Raw genomic sequence first — 22,095 nt, 5'->3', positions numbered from 1 at the left:
GGACTAAGTCCTAAACTGCTTTTGTAGACCCGGTCTGGTGTTCCCCCATCCTCTGAGACTCTCTCTGCTGGTGACTCTATAACTCATTTGTCCATCGAGTTCTCACCTTGTCCTTTGGATTGGAAAGACACCAGTAGTCTTCAGGTTATAACTTCAGCATCATCTCCTGGCTCCCCCATTCTAGCAATTCCTTAATGTCATCTCAGGACATGCTCTCCCACGTTCCACTTAGAAGGAGACATGATGCTCCCATCAGACTTGATACAGGTTTGAGGTGGTACTCAGATGCTCTGTTCCTTAATTTAATTAATTAATTTATTTATTTTGCTAATTAAACATTGATTTGTGGAAGCTGGTGGAATAGGTAGGACCAGAAACCAACCCAGAGGTGGGCTCAGTGCTGAGTGCTCTAGATAAGCCAAACTCAAAGTCTTAGCAGAATTAGAATATGCATTGACAGAAACCAGTAACTGCTATTTACAGTTATTACTTTAATATTTATAGTTCTTATGTTGTTTAAGTCATTTTTATAACCAAGATGAATTAACTGAACTGTAAAAAGCATTATATTCCTTAAGGATTCTCTAGCCAAATGAGCAATAAATTTCAAGGTAGAGAAAAAAGAATAAAATTAAGACTGCATTCACCTAGGCAGGATGAACAAGGAATCTGTAATAAGTTATCAGTTAGAATTAGGTTTAGCTGTAAGTAACAGAGACACAAAAAGTAATATAGTGGCTTTAACAAGATGGAGTTGCACTTTTCTTTCATGTAAAACTACAAATCAGCCGGGTGCGGTGACTCATGCCTATAATCCCAGCACTTTGGGAGGCCCATGTGGGCAGATCACCTGAGGTCAGGAGTTTGAGACCAGCCTGGCCAACATGGTGAAACCCCATGTTGTTTCTACTAAAAATACAAAATTAGCCAAGGGTGGTTGTGTATGCCTGTAGTCCCAGCTACTCAGGAGGCTGAGGCCGGAGAATCGCTTGAACCCTGGAGACAGAGCTTGCAGTAAGCTGAGATCTTGCCACTGCACTCCAGTTTGGGTGACAGAGTAAGACTCCGTCTCAAAAAAACAAAACAAAACAAAAAAAACCAAAGTCTATAAGTAAGCAGTCCTTGAAATCATCAGGGATTCAAACTTCTGTCTTTTTGTTTTCCTATCTTTGATGTTCCATCTCATAGTCCAAAATGGCTGCTAAAGTTCCAGCTATTACATGTGCATTTCAGCTAACAGGAAAGGATATTATATAAAGCTTAGTCATGTGGCCATATCTAGCTGGTGGAGAAGCCGGGAAATGTCTTTATTCCACATGGGTATATTTGTTCTGGTGGGCTTTATTCTGGGTTGGCCAGCTAAAAATCAGTATTATTGCAAGGAAGAGGGAAAGAATAAATATTGGGGAATAGACAAATATGATGTAACTGGGAACTATTGGGAGTAAAGTATCCATGAGAATTTCATGAAAACAAGTCTCAAAAAATTTGTCTTTCCACATTAAATATATAATTTAAAATATACATTAAACTATTTTCAGGAAGAGTTTTCTAATAAAGCCAAAAGCACAGCTCTCAAGAACCTGGTGTCAGAAGCACATCACAAGTGTTCACTCTTAATGTAGGTGTTAGGAATGAAGAAGAGCGAGTGAATGTTGAAAACAGAGGGCCTCAGAGACATATGGATAAATGAACTCTGGAAGGATGAAAGCAGCCTGCCACGACTTGAGAAATGATTTTGATCATTGTCAGTGGAGTTACTCTGAATCACAGATTTGGGACTTAGGGAGTTTTATTTTAGTCTCATTCTCCGAAACAGCCTTTCTGTACTTGGCTTTAAAAATCAGGGAAAGAAATTTCAACTCCAACGGTCAACAATAGTTTTTTTCAAAGGGGCATTTCTTCCTCTAAAATGAGTCAGTTTCAATTCTGACCTGCCATTTCCTGCAGCAATAATATAACCAGTGGTGCTCTAAGTTAACTTAATGGACTTACCTCACTATTAGGTAGTGATTTATGTACCACAAAGAATAGAGTTCACTAGTTTGTGTGAAGAAAAAAAACAAAACCCAAAGAACTTTCCCCATGAACCAGCCCTCACCATCACATTTTGGCCCCATTTATTCCCTCTGGAGGATGATTAGACCTAAACCCCTGGCGGGTGGGGACTCTTTTTCACTGGGTGTCCCCAGTGTCTAGCACAGTGGTCCTCATAAAGCTGGCTCTCCAAAAATATTTGTTGAAACTATCTGAAAATGGTTCATCAGAGACAATAACAAAAAGCACAAAATAAAAATTAATAACACGGCTTTTTGTTGGTCTTAAATCATTTCTAGTAACTCTAAGATAAAATAAAATTCATGGTCAGATGGTACTGAGAAGTCTTGAGTGTAAAGAAGTGATGAAGGAAAAATATTTGTTTGGCAACTGCTCTTCAGTGTGAAAAATCCACAGCTGTAAACCACAATGAAGCAAAGAAAACCTAATCTGTAAGAGCCTAAGCATTTTACCATACTAGATTTCAGGAAACATGTCTATTCCTTTTGCTATTTCTGTTTGCCAATTCTTCTGCCATTTGCCAAAATAAAGATGTCCTTTCTCCAGCCCAAACTCAGCTGCAAGGGTGAACTAATGACTTTAGAATAGAAGACAGATGCTTCCTGCAGGAGGATTCTGGGGGAAGACAAAGAACGTGTAACTAGGACTGGTTACAGTATTTGTGAGGCCCCATGAAAAATGAAAACACAGGGCCCTTGTTTTGAAATATGGGGAAAAGTGCCATTAAAGGTACTTAAACATAAAGCTTTTTTCTTGCTTCCACAGTTTTTCTCTTGACTTGTCATGGTGTTGTTTGTTATTTAATGCTGGTCTAAGTGAAGAAAAATTAAAAATTTAAATTATTGGCGTAATTTTTAAAAACCATTCATCTTTATATTATGGAATGCCAGTTTTAAATGCAAAACTGAATTTAGAACCACTGATATAATATAATTTGTATTTTGTAGCTTGTGCATGCATATGTATTTTGTTCTTTCCAGAACACTGGAAATGATGCAAAAAACCTAACAACTGTTTTTTATTCCACTTTTCGACACATGCCTGTTCTACCAACACTCTGTGGAAGCCAGTGGCTCCCATAAAGTGTTTATCTATTTGCTTCTGTCTTACTGATCTCCCATGCTGGGTCCACTGGAATTCTCTGCTCATGGAATATCAGAAGGCTGTATGCAAATGAGGTGGCAAGGAACAATATACAAACATATTGTGCATATTGTTCATGCAAGAACACCATTGTTTCTCCAGCTTCACTTACAAAATACAAGTTTAAGATAACGTTATTATGAATTTCAACATGGTGACCACAGAGCATTAAACCAAGCATGAGACTCTCCTGACTGTGGGACTCTGTGACTGTGCATGTCATGCACCCGTGAAACCAGTTCTGCATGTCACCAAGGTAAGAGTTGCCTTTTTTCTCCTTCTCTTTTTCAGTAATTTGAAGAATCAGTAATCACTGGAAGAGCACAAACAAAATAAACACACGCCAATGGGGAAGCATTAAAAAATAACTTGGCAATGAATAACTCAAGCCTTAGATGAATCTTGAAATGTGGTAAAAAAAAATTAATAGAAAAAAAGCCGCTTGTAGTCAATGTTCATTTGAAAGCCATCTTTAATCATGTAGTTCTGTGGAAAACTAGTGGTTAAATTTTTTAAAGAATGAATCATTTTTGTTTTATTGCTGCAAATCTTACAACTTTTTAAATATGAAAATTAAAACATACAGAAAAGTAATATAAAATAAATACCCTCATAATTTTAATATATTTTGAAAATGTATTACATATATCTACCATTTTTATTTTAATTTTTAATTCAGGCAGATAATATAAGAATAAGCAAGATACCAATCTTGTTTTCTTTTCATACCCTAAAATTTTGTATTATTTTGTTGATGTGAGATAGCAACATAATAGCACCAAAGGAAAATCTACTAAACAATTTCAATTTGAAGAGTTTAAAGAAACAATGATAAATAAGTCATTAATGTGTTTTCATTTTAATGTATCTTTTTAATATTAGGGTGAAAAATTCAGTCATATTTTCAAATTATCAATACAAACATAAAAAACTATATTATAATGGTATGGATAATCATATGACAAAAGGGCTATGATTAAGCTGTATGCCTTCTTTGTGAATATAAAAGCATTTCTGCAAAACAAAGATGTATTGTATATTAAGTAATAATTGTTTATAATAAAATTAACAAAAAACCAGGTCACCCTAGTGCTTAATCAATATTCCTTAAAAACCACTTTTTCCAGCACACACACAATTATGCATTGAATATTTCTGAAAGAACCCTCAAGAATGTGTTAATTAAGTGATTGCACACCACTGAGAATGAGACTGACCGGGTGTTCAGAGGGAGAACTTTTACTTTTTGCCTTTTCCTCATCTTCTGTACTGTTGAGATTTTTTAGTCATGAACATTTTATTTTAATAATAAAAAATCTAGGTAATTTTATAAGTCTAATTTTAGAAGGATAATAAAGTAACTCAGTGACTATGTATAAAATACATAGTATGTATTTGTACACTAATGCAGTAGTGGATAGCACACATTGTACATATGTGTCACTACAATGTTTTCATTTCGTTCTTTAAAAAAATTTTTTTTTTTTTTTTTTTTTTTTTGAGGCGGAGTCTCGCTCTGTCGCCCGGACTGGAGTGCAGTGGCCAGATCTCAGCTCACTGCAAGCTCCGCCTCCCGAGTTTACGCCATTCTCCTGCCTCAGCCTCCCGAGTAGCTGGGACTACAGGCGCCCGCCACTTCGCCCGGCTAGTTTTTGTATTTTTAGTAGAGACGGGGTTTCACCGTGTTAGCCAGGATGGTCTCGATCTCCTGACCTCGTGATCCGCCCGTCTCGGCCTCCCAAAGTGCTGGGATTACAGGCTTGAGCCACCGCGCCCGGCCTAAAAAAATTTTTAATTAAAAAATTTTTATTGCAGATTGCTAAGTTATAATTGTATATATTTTATGGGGGTACAAAATGATTTCATGATTAATGAATATAATGTAGAATAATTAAATAAAGCTAATTAACAGATTTATCACCTCAAATACCTATCATTTTATGTGGTGAGAACACTTGAAATGCACTCCTAGTGATTTTGGAATATACAATACATTATTATTAACTGTATTCACCATGCTGTACCCATAGAGCTAAAAAAAAAATCCCTTAATCCTCCTAATTGAGGATTTGTACTCATTGAGCATTATCTCCCCATTTCTTCCACACCCCAGCCTCTGGCAACCACCATTCTATTCTGCTTCTATAAGTCTGAATGTTTTAAATTCCACATATAAGTGAGAACATGCGGTATTTGTCTTTCTGTGTCTGGCTTATTTCACTTAGCATGTCTTCCAATTTCATCCACGTTGTTGCACATGACAGAAATTCTTTCTAAGTCTGAATAGTACTCCATTATGTGTATGTACCACGTTTTCTTTATCCATTCATCTGTTGATGAGGTTGGTTTTATAGCTTGGCTATGTCAATAGTGCTGCAGTGAACATGGGAGTGCAGACATCTCTTGGACACACTGATACTGAAGCTTTTGGGTAAATTCTCATAAGTAGGATTGCTGGATCTAATTCCATTCTTATGTTGGTCTGAGCCACTCTCCAGCCCAAGGGGATCATTGCACTAATAATATCACTGGAGAGTCTCCAGAGGACATGTCTGCAAAGGGAGAAAGACTTTTTGTAATAGCAGAGCTTAATTGTCAATGATGAGGAAGAGCGATATCCATGAACCTTTTCCTGTCATGTGTTGTATATAAATGATATTCTTCCATACTTTTAAAACATTTTAATGGAAAAATTCAAAGATGCACAAAAGTAGAGAGAAAAATATAATGAACCCCACGTACCCATCAACCAACTTCAATCAATTCATGTCTAATCTTATTTTGTTCATACTGTACCCCGCTCACTTCCCCACTCCCAAGTGAATTATTTAGGAGAAAATCCAAATATATCTTTTCATTCATAAGTATTTCAGTATGTATTTCTAAAAGGACTCAAAAAAAAGTAACCACAATACCATTATCACATCTTTTATAAAAAACCTAATAATTCCCTGATACTGCTAAATATCCAGTCATTGTCCAAATTCCCCTGATTGCTTCATAAATATGTATTTTAAAGCCAATTTGTCTATAGAATATTTTTTAGTCTAGATTCCCCCCTCCTTATATTTACCCTTTATATGTTGAAAAAACTAGCTAATTTGTCCTGTAGGGTTTTCCATATCCCAGATTATGCTGATTGCAACCTCCTGTCATTGTTTAATGTTTTCTGTCCCCTATATTTCTTGCAAATTTGTAGTTAGATATGGATGCTTAATCAGAGCAGGCTCTATTTGAGGGAAGACTACTCCCTAAGTGGTATTGTGTATTCCCTATGCATCACATCAGGAGGCACATAATGCCTGTTTTTCCTCTCTCTTTTTTTTGAGATGGAGTCTCACTCTGTTGCCCAGGCTGGAGTGCAGTAGCGTGATCTTAGCTCACTGCAACCTCCACCTCCTGGGTTCAAGCAATTCTTTTGTCTCAGTCTCCCAAGTAGCTGGGATTACAGGTGCCTGCCACCACGCCTGGCTAATTTTTTTGTATTTTCACTAGAGACGGGGTTTCACCATGTTAGCCAGACTGGTTTTGAACTCCCGACCTCAAGTGATCCACCTGCTTCAGCTTTCCAAAGCACTAGGATTACAGGCAAAAGCCACTGCTCCTGGCCTTTTATCTCTCTTTTAGTGATGTTAACACTGATTCCATAGTTTAGGAGCCATTAACGTAGCATATTGCAGTAGTTTCTTCACTGGTCTTCCCATTTTTTCCTTGCTCCCACCTCATCCCACCTCATCAAGGATATTCTTTATGGAGGGACTGAACTTTGTGTAGGCTGGGCAGTTTTGCTAATTTTGGTGGGGCTTGACTGTATGGTTTTTCTGATCTCAGCTAGGGCTCTCTCACTAGTTGACCAGCTGTTTGTCTAATCTAGCGTGGCCTCCACTGGGACAGCTCATTTGTTCCTTGTATGTCATCCCACAGCAGGCTAATTCAGGCATGATCTTGTGGCAATCATAGGGTTCCAAGAGTCTTCTAAATTTTAAATCATCCGATACATTAACAGATCATTCTTTCTTAGCAAAGCAAGTTATTCATTACACTTCCAATTAGTTTTCAATATGAGCATTCAATACAGATGCAATATGTGATAGATCTGACCTTTCTGGAGTTTTGGCAGTTCATTTTGTCTCTTATGTAATAGGATAAGGTTTATTATTAACATTTGCTAGTTCTTGTACTTATATAGCTTTATAGACTTTCTGACATGACTAAAGGTCTTTATCATTTTGTTCTTGAGCTTGTCAGTTCAATCCACACCAGAATTCTTTATTTCCTTTAATTTGTCTCATTGACTCTTTTACTTCCTGCACAATTCTTCTTCTTTTCTTTTGACAGCCCAAGCAGATTTACAGACAGTCTTGTTTTATCTGTGCTGATATATCTATTCAGTTTATCTCTGGGAGATTCAGGAGAAACCTGTTGAAGTTCATGTTTATATGCTTTTGTGATATTAAATTAACAAATGTTAGGCACTGACTGAGTTGAAAAACAAAAATAGAGGGATGGCAAACCCAGGCACATGTAGATGGAAGGGTCACTTGGGAAAGTGACCCTTCTATGAGATATGGAGTATTTTCCCTGAATGTTGGAAGAAATTCTGCCAAATTATTTATTTCTTCCATAACTTAGTGTTTGGTCTCTTAAAGTATACAAACAAGACATATATAGTTTTCCTTGACCAAATGTAACACCATATTTTAAAGTTCTGTATCATATTCTACAAGCTATTTTAAAAATATTAATTTACTTGTGCTAACAAAACCTTGTGGGATACCTCAGGAGATATTAAACTTAGTCTATAGGTTAAAAAAAGCTAATGCTCAGGAAATTGACTTTCCTTTAACTAATGGTAGAGCAGAGGATGAGGCTAGAGCTCACAGGCCTAACTCTATACTCGGAGGCAACCCCTTGCTAAGTGCATACTCAAGGCAGAATAGCTTCTAGCCCGAACCTGAAGGATGTTACATAACAAACTATTTTGCTTGGAAATTAATAAGGGAAAGCTCTGGATGGATTTTGCTAAGCAACACAGTGATCTCCAAATGTCAAGGAAGTAGAAAATAAAAAGATAAATATGTTTTCAGAACTTAGCCAGCTTCATGTGGGTCACCACAGCCTTGTGTGAGACAAGATAAAAAATAATTGAAAACTCTAAAGGCTTAAGTGTCTCACGTTACACGTTCTTACAGTCTGTCTTGGAACTTCAAAAAGGTTTTTTGAATACCGTTATCACTAATCAGTTAAAAATATTAGCTTCACACAGATTATCAGTAAAATATTAAAAATATTTCTTGAATGTCTTAACACTGTGCTCACTATTTTCTTTTTTTTTTTTTCAGGAGGATATAGAAATGTACCATTTTATTACAAAGAGGCTCACAAAAATGAAAATAGTTATTATCTCAAAAAGGAAACTAGACTAGCAACCTCCACCTGCAGAATTAGGAGAAGACAGGGGGCAGGCAGTGTTTCTTGGCTCACTTGAGGCCAGTGGGAAGGTATGAAAACAGAACCAATCTAAAAATGGCTGATGTTACCTTAGGAGCCTGAAAAGAACAGGAGATCCTTGAAGACCCAGCCACCCCTTCTAGAATATTCAATAAGGGCACCTTTCCAAAGCTACTAAGCAGGCACTTCGCATTTCAGGATTTTGTCTTATGGTTGCATAAAAGCATCCCTTTCACCCAGACCTGGCACCCTTTATGGTTCAAAGTTAAGAACTGGGGAAGAATGGGTGGCAACGTGGCCCCTGGAAGAGTTCATCCAGCACAGCTGCCCTGGGCTCAGGGCCTTGGTTTCTGTCCCTGGGGATATTTATATTTAATAAATTTTTATATAAATACACAGAGAAATAGAAAATATAAAATCTGAGGGGTTGGGGGAGAAAGGTGAGGGACTCAGCAGGAAGCCAGAGCTGGAGAGGTCTGTTCAGGCCAACTTGACCTCCTCCTTGACCCCTTTGGCTTCTGGCTTTTCCTCCTTGGTTTTCTCCTCTTCTGTGACTTCTTTCTTCTCCTCTGGGTCTTTCTCTTTTTCATCCTCTGTTTTGACTCTCTTGGCTTTTTTGAAGTTGGAAGCGTTCTTGCGGCCCCCCTCTCCCTCCTCTTCAGAATCGGAGAACTCTTCCTCACAGGCAATTCGTTTGTCGGAGGAGCAGATCGAGATGCGCTTGTCAGGGTCTTCTTCGTCCTCATCGCCACTCTCCTCAGGGATGGCGTCCTCAGGAATCGCCTGCATTTGGACTCCAGGTGCATGCGGCAGCATTCTAAGGTTCTCAAAGAGCTGCTGTTTGATCTTTTCCAGGTACTCATTCGTGTTCTGGTTAGTCATGTTGGAAGGACTGATGTGGAGCTTGAAATCTGGTCCAAAGTATTCAAAGTAGTCGTTGTATGGAAGCTCATTAGGGATCTCCGTATCCAGGGCTACAGCTGTCGCGTATGTCCAGCACCGGGCAACATTACGAACGGTGTAACCACCACCTCCCAGCATCAGCATAGGCAGGTTAAAGGTCTTGACAAATTCCACACACTTGGCGCGCCCTTTGATGGTTAGATTGAAGCAACCTAACCGATCCCCAGACAGGGAGTCTGAGCCACACTGTAAGACCACCGCGCTAGGCTGGAACATCTCCATTACTTTGGACATGACCGGCTTGAAAATGGCCTCAAAGGACTCGTCATCAATCCCATCTCGGAGCGGGTAGTTAACAGCATAATACTTGCCTTTTCCAGCCCCGATATCCCGCAGATCCCCAGTTCCTGGGAAGTACTCTCTATACTTATGAAAGGACACAGTCATGACCCGGTCTGTGGTATAGAAGGCCTCTTCCACGCCGTTGCCATGGTGAATATCAATGTCAATATACAGCATCCTCTGGTGATACTTTAGCAGTTCCAAGATGGCCAAGATGATATCGTTGACGTAACAGAAGCCAGATGCCTCAGACTTCTTCGCATGGTGCAGGCCCCCAGCCCAATTCACAGCGATGTCTGTCTGCTGCTTATTAAGTTTCACAGCACTTGCCACAAAACCACCAGTAGACAACTGACAGAACTCAAACAGGCTGTCGAATACTGGACAGTCCTCACCAACGTTGAATCTCTGCATCTGCTTGCTGTACTCCGACATGTTATCTGGACGGATGGAGCGCAAGAATTTAAATGATGAATTGATGGGTGATGACGAGTTGATGGGTGCAGCACACCAACATGGCATAAGTATACATATGTAACAAACCTGCACGTTATGCACATGTACCCTAGAACTTAAAGTATAATAAAAAAAAAAAAAGAATTTAATGTAGTCGTCACTATGGTACTTGGTCATCTCCTCAGCATTGGCTTTGTGAGGGCGATAGATTTCCATTTTTCGGTAGAGACCATAGTTGAGCAGCAAATTATGAGTCATGCGGATTCGGTGAGGCTTCATTGGGTGGCCTTGTCCGTAGTAGTAATTTCCAACATCCCCGTCGTAGTAGTAACAGACTTTCCTCCGGGTGCCCTGCGTCTGTGCCATCTTGCTTGCCTCCCGTCCCTACTGTCAGTCGGTGTGCTCACTATTTTCAAGGAGCAATTTGATGGAAATAAAGTTTGTCCTAGTAACTTTTTAGAGACAGGAATCCCTTTTGAGTCATAGACCACTTAAGGATCTTTTGAAAGCTATGACTCATCTCCTTAGAAAATGCATCTTTAGACCCCAGCAAAAAATAAAAGTACTGCCATAAAAAAAAAAAAGAAAGAAAGAAAGCAAAGAAAATGTATCTTTGAACATATACTTTACATTCAGAATTTGGGGTTTTATGGGCATTCCAGAAGCCCTTCCATAGATCCTCTAAGCCTGAGTTATGGGCTTCAGTTGTCCCTAGTATAATGAGAAGAAACTAAGTATGGAATCAAATATGTCCCTAACTTGCCATCTGATCTTTTTTCTTTGTTTGTTTGAGACAGGGTCTTGCTCTGTTGCCCGGGCTGGAGTGCAATGGTGTGATCTTGCTCACTACAACCTCCACTCCCCCAGGTCAAGTGATCTTCCCACTTCAGCCTCCCAAGTAGCTGGGACTATAGGCGAGTGCCACCATGCCAGGCTAATTTTTGTATTTTTTTGTAGAGACGGGATTTGCCTCCTGGACTCAAGTGATCCACCTGCCTTGGCCTCCCAAAGTGCTACAATTACAGGTGTGATCCGCTGTACCTGGCTGCCACCTGATCTTGATAAAGTCATTTGGTATCTTTAGGACACAGTTCGTCATCTGTGAAATAAGAAATATAGCTAGATAACCTTCCAGATATAACTGCCTTTGCTCTTTGGAGCTAATAAGCTGGCTGAGAAGATAAAATGGTCACAAAAATATTCAAGGCAATTTTTTCCCCTGATATTTATTATAAAAATTTTCAAACAGCAAAATGGAAGATTTTATAGTGACCACCCATATATCCATCGCTTAAATTCTGCCATTAAGCTTTATTATATATTTATTCATGTAGCCATTTCTCTATCCATCCATCTTTTTTTTTTTTTTTTTTTTTGAGATGGACTCACTCACTCCGTTGCCCAGGCTGGAGTACTGTGCTCGGTGCGATCTTGGCTCACTGCAACCTCCGCCTCTCAGACTCAAGCAATCCTCCCACCTCAGCCTCCCAAATAGCTAGGACTACAGGTGCACACCACCATGCCAAGCTAATTATTTTTTTTTTTGTGGAGACAGAGTTTCACCAGGTTCCCCAGGTTGGTCTCCAACTCCTGAGCTCAAGCAATCTGCCTGCCTAGGTCTCCGAAAGTGCTGGGATTACAGGTGTGAGTCACTGCACCTGGCCCAATTCATCCTTTTATGAATATATTTTGCCTTTCTGCACTACCCACAGAAGGATCCATACTGTGTTGTTCTGGATTCCCTTTGCAACTTAAAGGAAAACGTTCACAATGTCCAGAGCCCTTGATGTCCTGCCAATGAAGAAGGAGGACGTCCTCAAGTTCCTTTCAGCAGGAACCCGCTTAGGTGGCACCAACCTTGACTTCCAAATGGAACAGTACATCTATAAAATGAAAAGTGATGGCATCTACATCCTAAATCAGAAGAAGACCTGGGAGAAGTTTCTGCTGGCAGCTCGTGCCATTGTTGCCATTGAAAACTCTGCTGATGTCAGTGTCATATCCTCCAGAAAAACTGGCCAGAAAGCCATGTTGATATTTGCTGCTGTCACTGGAGCCAGTCTTGTTGCTGGCTGCTTCACTCCTAGAACATTCGCTAACCAGATCCAGGCGGCCTTCCAGGAGCCACGACTTCTGGTGGTTTCTGATCCCAGGGCTGATCACTAGCCCCTCACAAAGGCATTTTATGTTAACCTACTTACCTTTGCTTTGTGTCACACAGATTCTCCTCTGTGCTATGTGGACAGTTGTCATCCCATGCAACAACAAGGGAGCTTATTCAGGGGGTTTGACGTGGTGGACGCTGGCCTGGAAAGTCCTGCACATGCCTCGCACCATCTCCCACAAACATCCGTGGGATGTCATGCCTCATCTCTACTTCTACAGAGATCCTGAAGAGATGGAAAAAGACCAGGCTGCTGCTGAAAAGGCTATGACCAAGGAGGAATTTCAGGGTGAACAGACTGTGCCAGCTCCTGAGTTCTCCGCTACTCAGTCTGAGGGTGCAGACTGGTCTGAACGCATGCAGGTGCCCTCTGTGCCTATTCAGCAGTTCCCTACTGAAGCCTGGAGTGCGCAGCCTGCCACAGGAGACTGGTGTACAGCTCCCACTGCTCCAGCCACTGAATGGGTAGGAGTAACCACTGAATAGCCTTAAGCTCTTAAGCCGTTCTTTGCACAGGCACTTAAGCAACATGGAAATAATGTTGATGGAAAATAAGCATCAGTTTCTAAATAAAAGGTAAAAATAAATAAATATATTTCAAAGTAAATCACAGATTCCCTATATTCCCCCTAAATATTTCAGCATGCATATATCAAGTTCAATATTTGTTTATAGTTTTCTTCTTTTGATGTAAAATTTACTTATGAAGGAATGCACAAATCTTAAGTTTACATTTGTTGAGTTTTGGCAAATAATATCGTTCTTTATAACTCAGGGGTCCCCAGCCCTTGGGCCACAGACTGGTACCGGGCCACACAGCAGGAGGTGAGTTGGCACTACTGCCTGAGCTCTGCCTCCTGTCAAATCTGCAGCAGCATTAGATTCTCATAGGAGCTGGAACCCTATTTTGAACTGCATGTGCAAGGAATCTAGGTTATGGTGCTTCTTATTAGAATCTAATGCCTGGTGATCTCAGGTGGAACAGCTTCATCCCCAAACCACCATGCCCATCCTCCCTACCTTCCTTCCCCCTCCCCAGCTCTCCCTGCTGGAAAAATTGTCTCCCCACCCACCCCCATGCCCTGTTCCTGGAAAAATTGTCTCTCAAGAAACCGGTCCCTAATGCCAAAAGGGTTGGAAACCACTGTCATAGCTGAATCCTTGCTGCACTCTGAAACCCTTGTCCTTTCGCCCTTTACCACACTCACCTGGAGAAACTAAAACCTTGTTTAAATCCCACTCTCCTAATAAAAATTGATCTGTGCCATTGAATAAGACAAGACAAAAATGACTATGTTGACTATTTCAAATTTAAGATTACTAACATTTAGTGGGCCTTTAATGCTTCCCAGAAATTATCCTATATTTGCTTAGCTCCATCTTTAAACCAGCATTTTTCGAATTATCCATAGTGAGAGAGACCAGCTTCTTATAATTTTAAATCCATCTTGGTATAATACTTCTGTAAAGTACAACGAAAATGGGCTGCAAGAAAAATGAAATAAAGAAAGACATAAAAATATGAGTCTCTAATTTCTATTATTACACTTAACAGTCATAAAATTACCCTGTTCAGTTGCTACAGAATCTTCTAAATGCATATTCTTCATTTCTGAAGTAATCTTTTCATGGACAGATAACAAATAATTTGCAAAACAAACAAACAAAAAAACACTTGTCTGCAGAATACCTCTTGAGTTCTACTGCTTTAAGTGACTAGAATATTTTGTACCTTCTCTCTTCTCAAACTTCCATTACTTTCTTAGCCTTCATCACTGTCAGCTGATGATTTTGCTTCACCAAGACACTTGGAGGAATTACAAGAGAACTTTCGTAAGCTCTCCCTGGCATTTCTACTTATCTACCAGTATCTGTGTCCACATGCACTACCTTTTCTTACATGACTTATGGACAAACTGCCATGCTCCTAGCAAAGGCCAGTCCCTTTGCCTGAGTGCTAATGTCATGCCCTTCAATGCAAGGATGCTGCTGGGGTAGCTCTTCCTTCTCTCTATGACCCCATTCCCGTCAGCATACAGTCCTGCTGCTGCTATTCCTCCCATCTGAGAAAACCTCTCATGGCCCTCCCTCCTACTCCAAGAAGCATAGTTTTTTCTCTGTCCCTTTCCTGCAAAACTCTTTAAATTAGGTGTCTATACTAGCTGTCTCCAATTTCTCTCCAAAAGTCTCTCGCGGACCCACTTAAGGCACGTTTTCACTCCCACCACTGCACTAAAACTGCTCTTTTTAAGGTCATCAGTGGCATCCAGATTTCCAAACCCAATGGACATTTTTCAGTCCTCATCTTTCTTCACCTGTCAGCAACATTTGAAAATTGATGACCTTCTTCCTTCAAAAACTTTCTTTTCCTGTCTTCCAGGATACCGTTCTAGCTTGCATTTCCTCCCACTTTTCTGGCCTTTTCTTTTCAGTTTCCTTTGGCTGACCTGGAAATGTTGGTGTGTCCATTCTTGGCCCTCTCCTCTTTCCTGTCTACACTTATTCCCTACATGATCTCACTCAACTTCATGACTTTACCATCCAGAGGCTGATGAATTTCAAATTCCTTTACCTCTTTCCTGACCCCCAGGCTGCCTACTTGCCATCTCCCATTGACTATCTGATGAGCATCTGAGTATTTCAAATTTAACATGTCCAAACATAGCTCCAGGTATTCCCTTCTACTTCAAACCACCTTTCCAGTTCTATTTTAGTCAGTAGTAACTCCATCCTTCCAAAGCCTAAAACCTGGGTATTATCATTCACATCTCTCTTTTTCTCATACTCCACATCCGATGCCTTAGCAACTTTTATTAACTAATCTTAGTTTACAAGAGACCTAAAGGATGAAGGGTTTTTGCATAAAGATAAAAGGAATGCATTTTAAAACAGAAATACTAAGAGAGTGCCAATATTGCCTCTGAGCCCACTGAATATGGGAGATGCAAAATGAATAGTCTCCACTCCAGAGGGCTGCAGTAGCTTGCTGGGGGTGTAGAATGTTCTTAAGTTCTCCATAGGCAAGAGGTGAGGCAGACCTTGTGAATAGACAGAGGATGAGAAGATTTTGCTAACAGTGAAATTATTGCTCCAGAGGATGTAAAGGAGAATGCTGGGGAGATAACAGTGGAAGGATACATGACCAGCACCACCATCATCATCCTGCCATCTAATATCACATTAGAAGGATAGTTAAGTACATACACAAACACTAACATCTTGAATACATTGTATATATGGCAATGTTAATAATTTAATGCCAAAGCAAGGTAATCAATAATTCCTGAATTGAAGAGAAAGGACAAATAATATGATTCCACTTATACGACGTACATAGAATAGTCACATTCATAAAGACAGAAAGTAGAGTGGTAGTTACCAGGGGCTGGGACAAGGGAGGAATGGGGAATCAGTGTTTAATTGGCCCTGGGTTTCAGTTTGTGATGATGAAAAAGAGATGGATGGTGGTGATGGTAACACAACAATGTGAATGTGTTTAATGACACTGAACACTTAAAAATGATTAAAATGACAAATTTTATGTTATGTGTATTTTACATTAAAAAAGAATTGAAGCAGTGTGCATTTTAACATTTGGCTAATCCAAGGGAGTTCAGAGAGTGGCAACTGCACACCGTAACAGAGGTCTGACACACGAAAAGTGTTCTGCACCCATCGTTGCATTTCATCCTCACCACAGTCTGATTAGGAAGGTATCACCACTCCACCAGAGGAGAAGGAAAACTGAGACTCAAACAGATTTTGTCCAAAGACTTACAGCTAGTAAGTGATGGAGCTGGGAGTTACATCCAGGAACGTGTGTTATCTCCAGAGCTATGTGTTTTCTATGTGCTAACTATACCACACTGAAGTAGAGGAGATGTAAACTGTGCTTTAGAAATGTTCTGAAATCCATGTCATAAGCCTGCAGCACAGTAGTGGGCCACTGGCAACCACCAGCAACAGATGGCTGAGGCAGGTCTTTTTAAACAAAAGCCACACTGTGCTCCAGTGGAGGAGCTAGTGGTGCAAACAGGAGAAAGCACCATCAGAAGTGGCTGAGGCTGTGAATGAAAGCACAGTGCTCTGTGGAAGGACTCATCATTTCACACTGGGCTCATTAGCATTTCCTCACACACAGGCAGTGACCACCATTGTGGGGCATCACCCTCGGATAAGGCACAGCTGAAGTATCAGATGCTCAGAGGTAAATTTAAAATTTTATATCTGTCACTCATATGAAGCATATGAGTGCTTCATAAATACAAGGCATTAAAATGAGTCAGCATCTACAAAGCAGTCTGGGAAGAGGAACGGTTTTGTCAGACTGGTCTCATAAAGCTTACTGACTGCCAAAACAATAGTGTCAAAAAAGAATTCGGTTCAGACAAATCAGGGAAGCTTATTATACTGCCAACTTGAACCTTTCTTCTTTTCTCACTAAAACATGTTTTGGAAAATCTATGTATGTATCCTATTGTATAGGGAACTTCAAAAGGCTCAAGTGGACCACTGCAGAAACCTCAGAATACTGTCTTGAGAATACTTCAAAGATTTCCAAAACACATCAGGATAAAACATCTGCACTGTAAATTCAAGATGCCAATTGGGTTGCCAGCAAAGACAAAGTTTAATATTCCCAGATGTTACTATACAGTATCTATGATATGTTGGCTGAATAGGGTATGCACATTTGCACAACATGCTATTTTTTCAAAATGTAAATTTAGTCCCTGGAGATATAACAATAGCAAGGCTGAATAAATTATCTAAAACGTAAAATTCATATTTTTTGTTAGTTTAAAAGGTGGGGAAAAGAGAGAGCAATAAAGCTAATTCATATAGATTTAAAAAATTGAGATAGTGCCCCCCAAATCTTAAAAGCATGAATAGATCTGAAATAAATAGCTTTTTATTTTGGCAGTGATTATTCCCATTATCAGAACTTCGTAAGGACACAATGAAAGCTAAGTATGCTAAATTACTTAATCAACTCTCTTTTTGAGAGGATATCATAGCATACTCCATTTAAAAAGCATCTTATATAATTAAGACTGTTGACTGAATTCTTTCTAGAGTGTTCAAAACAAAATGAAGCATGATAATTTTATAACATCAAAGAAGCCATACCTACATGAAAGAACTATTTTGGAGGATTTAGTAGTTCACAGCATCTTTGTCCTTGTGGGAGCTCATAGCAAGGATGGAATTGTGGAAGCAATTTGATTATGGAAGTTTTCTTTTACTTCACTTCATTTGTAGTTAAGCCTCAGTGGTGATAACCATAAAAAGTATTTTTAAGTACAAAGTTATTTTGGTCAACCCAAAGAACAATGTTTATCCAGTCACTGTCTAGTTTAATTATTAAAAGGATTTTGAACTCAAAATATCATTATTGAAAGCAGAAAGGAAAAGTTGTCAAGTATGTATGTCCTTTATACAGGTAATATGGCTGAAGTATCAGTCTCCAAATACTTTGGTTTTGTCTAAGGATCTTCAAGGTACAGGTCAGTAAACTAGGTTTCTAGACTCTATCACTAACCAGTCACGTGACCTAGGAAAAATAATTGCAGCTCTTTGGAACTATGTTTCTTCATTTTCAAAATAACATTGGATTGGACTAGTTTTTCTGACCAGCTTCATCACTGGAGGACCTCATTTCAGCAGCTGTCTTGGGAATCCTGATTGAGAAACTTTGATTAGCCTATGTGGTCAATTTGAGGTCAAACATACAATGGCTATCAGGTGTTAGGCTCAGATCATTGAAGTCCCGAAGTTTCCTTCCAACACTAACAGTCGTTATTGGGACTTATTTGGTGCCTATCCTTCAATCATCATCAACAACAATGAGTTACAGAATACCTATTATTTTACCACATTGTGCTAGTCAAGGGGATACTAAAAGGTTTAAAAGATTGCTGCTTGATCTGGTTGGGAAGATGGGTTAGATAGATAAAATTAAGGAAACAGAGTAATGTATACAGGGTAGGAATGACAACCTAGGCCCAGGGCATTTGGGAAGACCTTCACAGAGGGGACTTTAGAAAGGTTAAGGTAGAATGTGGCGATAAGGTCTTAACAGACAAGATAAATGGAGTCATCAGAAATATGAGAGCTGGAATATTCAATGCCTGGCTTGGAATAAAGAGTAAGGTAGTTTGGCTGGAAAGAATTGTGTTATTAGTTAATGAGCCTTTAATCCCAAATTGTATACAGCAGCTTAGCTGTTATTTTAGCAAATGTGGTAGCTATTATTGCTACAGCTATATTTAGCCAACCTATAGTACATCAGACTATCCAACTGTTTACAATTACTTTTATTAACCCTAGGGAAATTATTGATGTGTCTCAGAATGTAACATTGACACAGTCAATGTAACAATAAATAATCGACGAATATTTATTGAATCCATATAGTGTGCAAGTCTTTATGGGGTATAAAACTGGATTGGAAAGTTTCTTGCCCTAAGGGAACAAACCAGTTGCAGTTATAAAATGGCTGCAAGGAAAAAAAACAAAATGAGGTACAAGACTATATAGTGAATTTAGCACTTTTCAAAATGTAAACCTTCAAGCAACCCACAGTTACAAAAGTGATCTTCTTCATACCCACAATGAGAAAGATTACCTTGGTACACTGATCACCCCTAAGCTGGTAGCTCTGGTCCAGGTTACTTCACCCCACCAACTCTAGGACAGGATTCCTTTACATTCGTTCACACTACATATCCTCTACCTAGTGACTTCCAAACATTCCAAAGTTTTTTAAATTGTATTTTTGTTTTATAGGTCCTGTGAGATTTATGCTTTAAAGAGATTCTGTTCTGATGTGTTTCCAGGATTTGTTTCAAGATTTAGAGCTCCTTTTAGCAGTTCTTGTAGTGGTGGCTTGGTACTGGCGAATTCTCTCAGCATTTGTCTGAAAAAGACTGTATCTTTCCTTCATGCATGAAGCTTAGTTTCGCTGGATACAAAACTCTTGGCTGATAATTGTTTTGTTTGAGGAGGCTGAAGATAGGGCCCCATTCCCTTCTAGCTTGTAGGTTTCTGCTGAGAAACTGCTGTTAATCTGATAGGGCACCTGGTGCTTTTGTCTCACAGCTCTTAAGATTCTTTCCTTCATCTTAACTTTATGTAACCTGATGACGAAGTACTTAGGTGATGATCTCTTTGTGATGAATTTCTCAGATGTTCTTTGTGCTTTTTGTATTTGGGTGTCTAGGTCTCTAGCAAGGCTGGGGAAGTTTTCCTCTATTATTCCTTCAAATATGTTTTCCAAACTTTTAGATTTCTCTTCTTCTTCAAGAACACTCATTATCCTTAGGTTTTGTTGCTTAACATAATCCCAGACTTCTTGGAGGCTTTGTTCATATTTTCTTATTCTTTTTTCTTTGTCTTTGTTAGATTGGGTTAATTCGAAGACCTTGTCTTCGAGCTCTGAATTTCTTTCTTCTACTTGTTCAATTCTATTACTGAGACTTTCCAAAGTATTTTGCATTTCTTTTTTTCTTTTCTTTTCTTTCTTTCTTTCTTTCTTTTTTTGTTTTTAAGACGGAATCTTGCTCCATCACCCAGGCTGGAATAGAGTGGTACGATCTCAGCTCACGGCAACCTCCACCTCCCAGGTTCAAGCGATTCTCCTGCCTCAGACCCCCCGAGTAGCTGGGATTACAGGTGCGCACCACCATGCCTGGCTAGTTTTTGTGTTTTTTTAGTAGAGACGGGGTTTCACCATGTTGGTCAGGCTGGTCTCAAACTCCTGACCTCAGGTGATCCGCCCACCTCCCAAAGTGCTAAGATTACAGGCATGAGCCACCACTACCAGCCAGCATTTTGCATTTCTATAAGTGTGTCTATTGTTTCCTGAAGTTTGCATTGTTTTTTATGTTATCTATTTCCTTGAATATTTCTCCCTTCACTTCTTGTGTCATTTTTTAGATTTCCTTGCACTGGGCTTCACCTTTCTCTATTGTCTCCCTGATTAGCTTAATAACTAACCTCCCGAATTCTTTTTTAGGTAAATCAGGGATTCCTTCTTGGTTTGGGTCCATTGCTGGTGAGCTAGTGTGATTTTTTGGGGGTGTTAAATAACTTTATTTTGTCATATTACCAGAGTTGGTTTTCTGGTTCCTTCTCATTTGGGTAGGCTCTGTCAGAGGGAGAGTCTAGGGCTAAAGGCTGTTGTTCAGATTCTTTTATCTCACAGGGTGTTCCCTTGATGTAGTACTCTCGCCCTTTTCCTGTGGGTGTGGCTTCCTGAGAGCCAAGCTGTGGTGATTGTTATCTCTCTTCTGGATCTAGCCACCTAGGAAGTCTACCAGGCTCCAGGCTGGTACTGGAGGTTGTCTGCACAGAGTCCTGTGATGTGAACTGTCTGTGGGTCTCTCAGTGGTGGATACCAGCACACTATTTGGGGTGTCTTCTGGGTCCTGCAGGAGGAATCCACTTCCTTCAGGTCACACCCCACTTTTGTGTATTGGATGTGGCTTCTGATGATGATGACAATGATAAGGATGCTTGCTCTCCTCCGCCCTCTGCAGGGTTCCCCTGGGCGCTGCACTCCTCCGCAGTCACTTTCCTCCTGACACCTGCCTCACTCTGATGTTTTCCATCCCAAAGTTTAAGTTCCAAATAGAATACATATTTTTTCTCCCTGACACATCATCTCCCCTGCACCCCACAATAAGCAAATATAAGAAAAACAGAAACCACTTCAATTGATATCTCCATCCTCCACAAAACAACAAAAGCCCACCAAACCATTCTTTCTCTGACAATTCCTACCCTTGGTGAATGGTACTACTTTCAACAACCCAGTCCCCAGGTCAGAAGATTTGGGCACTGGGAGAAAGGTACAGTGGGATGGGGGAAGATTGTGTACCTGAAAGGGTAGGGACAAAGGATTTCCATGAGGCCGAGGGATGTGTTCCTCCTGTTCATTATATTTCTACAAGACCTGTAGCAGTAATTGGCACTGAGTAATTGGTTCGTAAGTATTTGTCAGATTAAGCAGAAATTTGCTCAAACATAGAAATTATTGCCTTATCAAAAGGAGGGAATACATTACTATATCCTTTTGTTCTTTCCTTGACAGCATAAAGTTTGATCCACAGATTCTTGAACTGGTATGATTAGTACTTTGGTTCTGTTTCATCAAAGGCTGAATAGACTTTTGTGAGCTAGCTCCAAAATTTAAGCTGCATTTATAATAGGACTTCTGAGGGAAATGGTGTGTAGCATTTCAAGCAGCCAATTTACAAACATGCTTTTGGAACACATCTTGTTTATAAAATTGGGGGTTCTCTGTATTCATTATGATAAATATTAAATGGATGTGTCAGATACTAGACACTAAAGGTGTACTGAAGACGGCAAGATTGCTTCCAGTGGGGTAAGTGAGAGAACTTTTCAAGATGGAGGATTTATGCAGAGCCTTTAAGAATAGGTAGGAGGGCCGGGCGCGGTGGCTCAAGCCTTTAATCCCAGCACTTTGGGAGGCCGAGACGGGCGGATCACGAGGTCAGGAGATCGAGACCATCCTGGCTAACACGGTGAAACCCCGTCTCTACTAAAAAGAC

General features: G+C 39.8%; 1 protein-coding gene and 1 pseudogene across 1 annotated transcript; one reads left to right on the top strand and one right to left on the bottom strand.

Annotated features, from left to right (window-relative positions):
• Positions 1-8,546: 8,546 nt before the first annotated feature.
• On the bottom strand, positions 8,547-10,746 carry LOC104677352 (histone deacetylase 1-like). Its single transcript, XM_010382354.2, has 2 exons — positions 10,499-10,746; positions 8,547-10,360 (listed from the first exon to the last, which is right to left on the bottom strand). Exons 1-2 carry the CDS (start codon positions 10,717-10,719, stop codon positions 9,133-9,135), a joined length of 1,449 nt encoding a protein of 482 aa, XP_010380656.2. The 5' UTR covers positions 10,720-10,746; the 3' UTR covers positions 8,547-9,132.
• Positions 10,747-12,123: 1,377 nt separating this feature from the next.
• LOC104677365 lies at positions 12,124-13,003 on the top strand (annotated as a pseudogene).
• The last annotated feature ends 9,092 nt before the right edge of the window (positions 13,004-22,095 follow it).

The sequence above is a fragment of the Rhinopithecus roxellana genome, chromosome 14 (genome assembly GCF_007565055.1).
Source record: "Rhinopithecus roxellana isolate Shanxi Qingling chromosome 14, ASM756505v1, whole genome shotgun sequence".
NCBI classification, from domain to species: Eukaryota; Metazoa; Chordata; class Mammalia; order Primates; family Cercopithecidae; genus Rhinopithecus; species Rhinopithecus roxellana.
This window is presented reverse-complemented; position numbering and strand designations above follow the sequence as displayed.

Excerpts from the sequence above, each read along its gene's own strand:
- LOC104677352 (XM_010382354.2), bottom strand. The coding sequence starts at position 10,719 with ATGGCACAGACGCAGGGCACCCGGAGGAAAGTCTGTTACTACTACGAC. Across the intron at positions 10,361-10,498 it reads CATAGTGACGACTACATTAA|ATTCTTGCGCTCCATCCGTC; the intron begins ATTCTTTTTTTT and ends TTCATCATTTAA.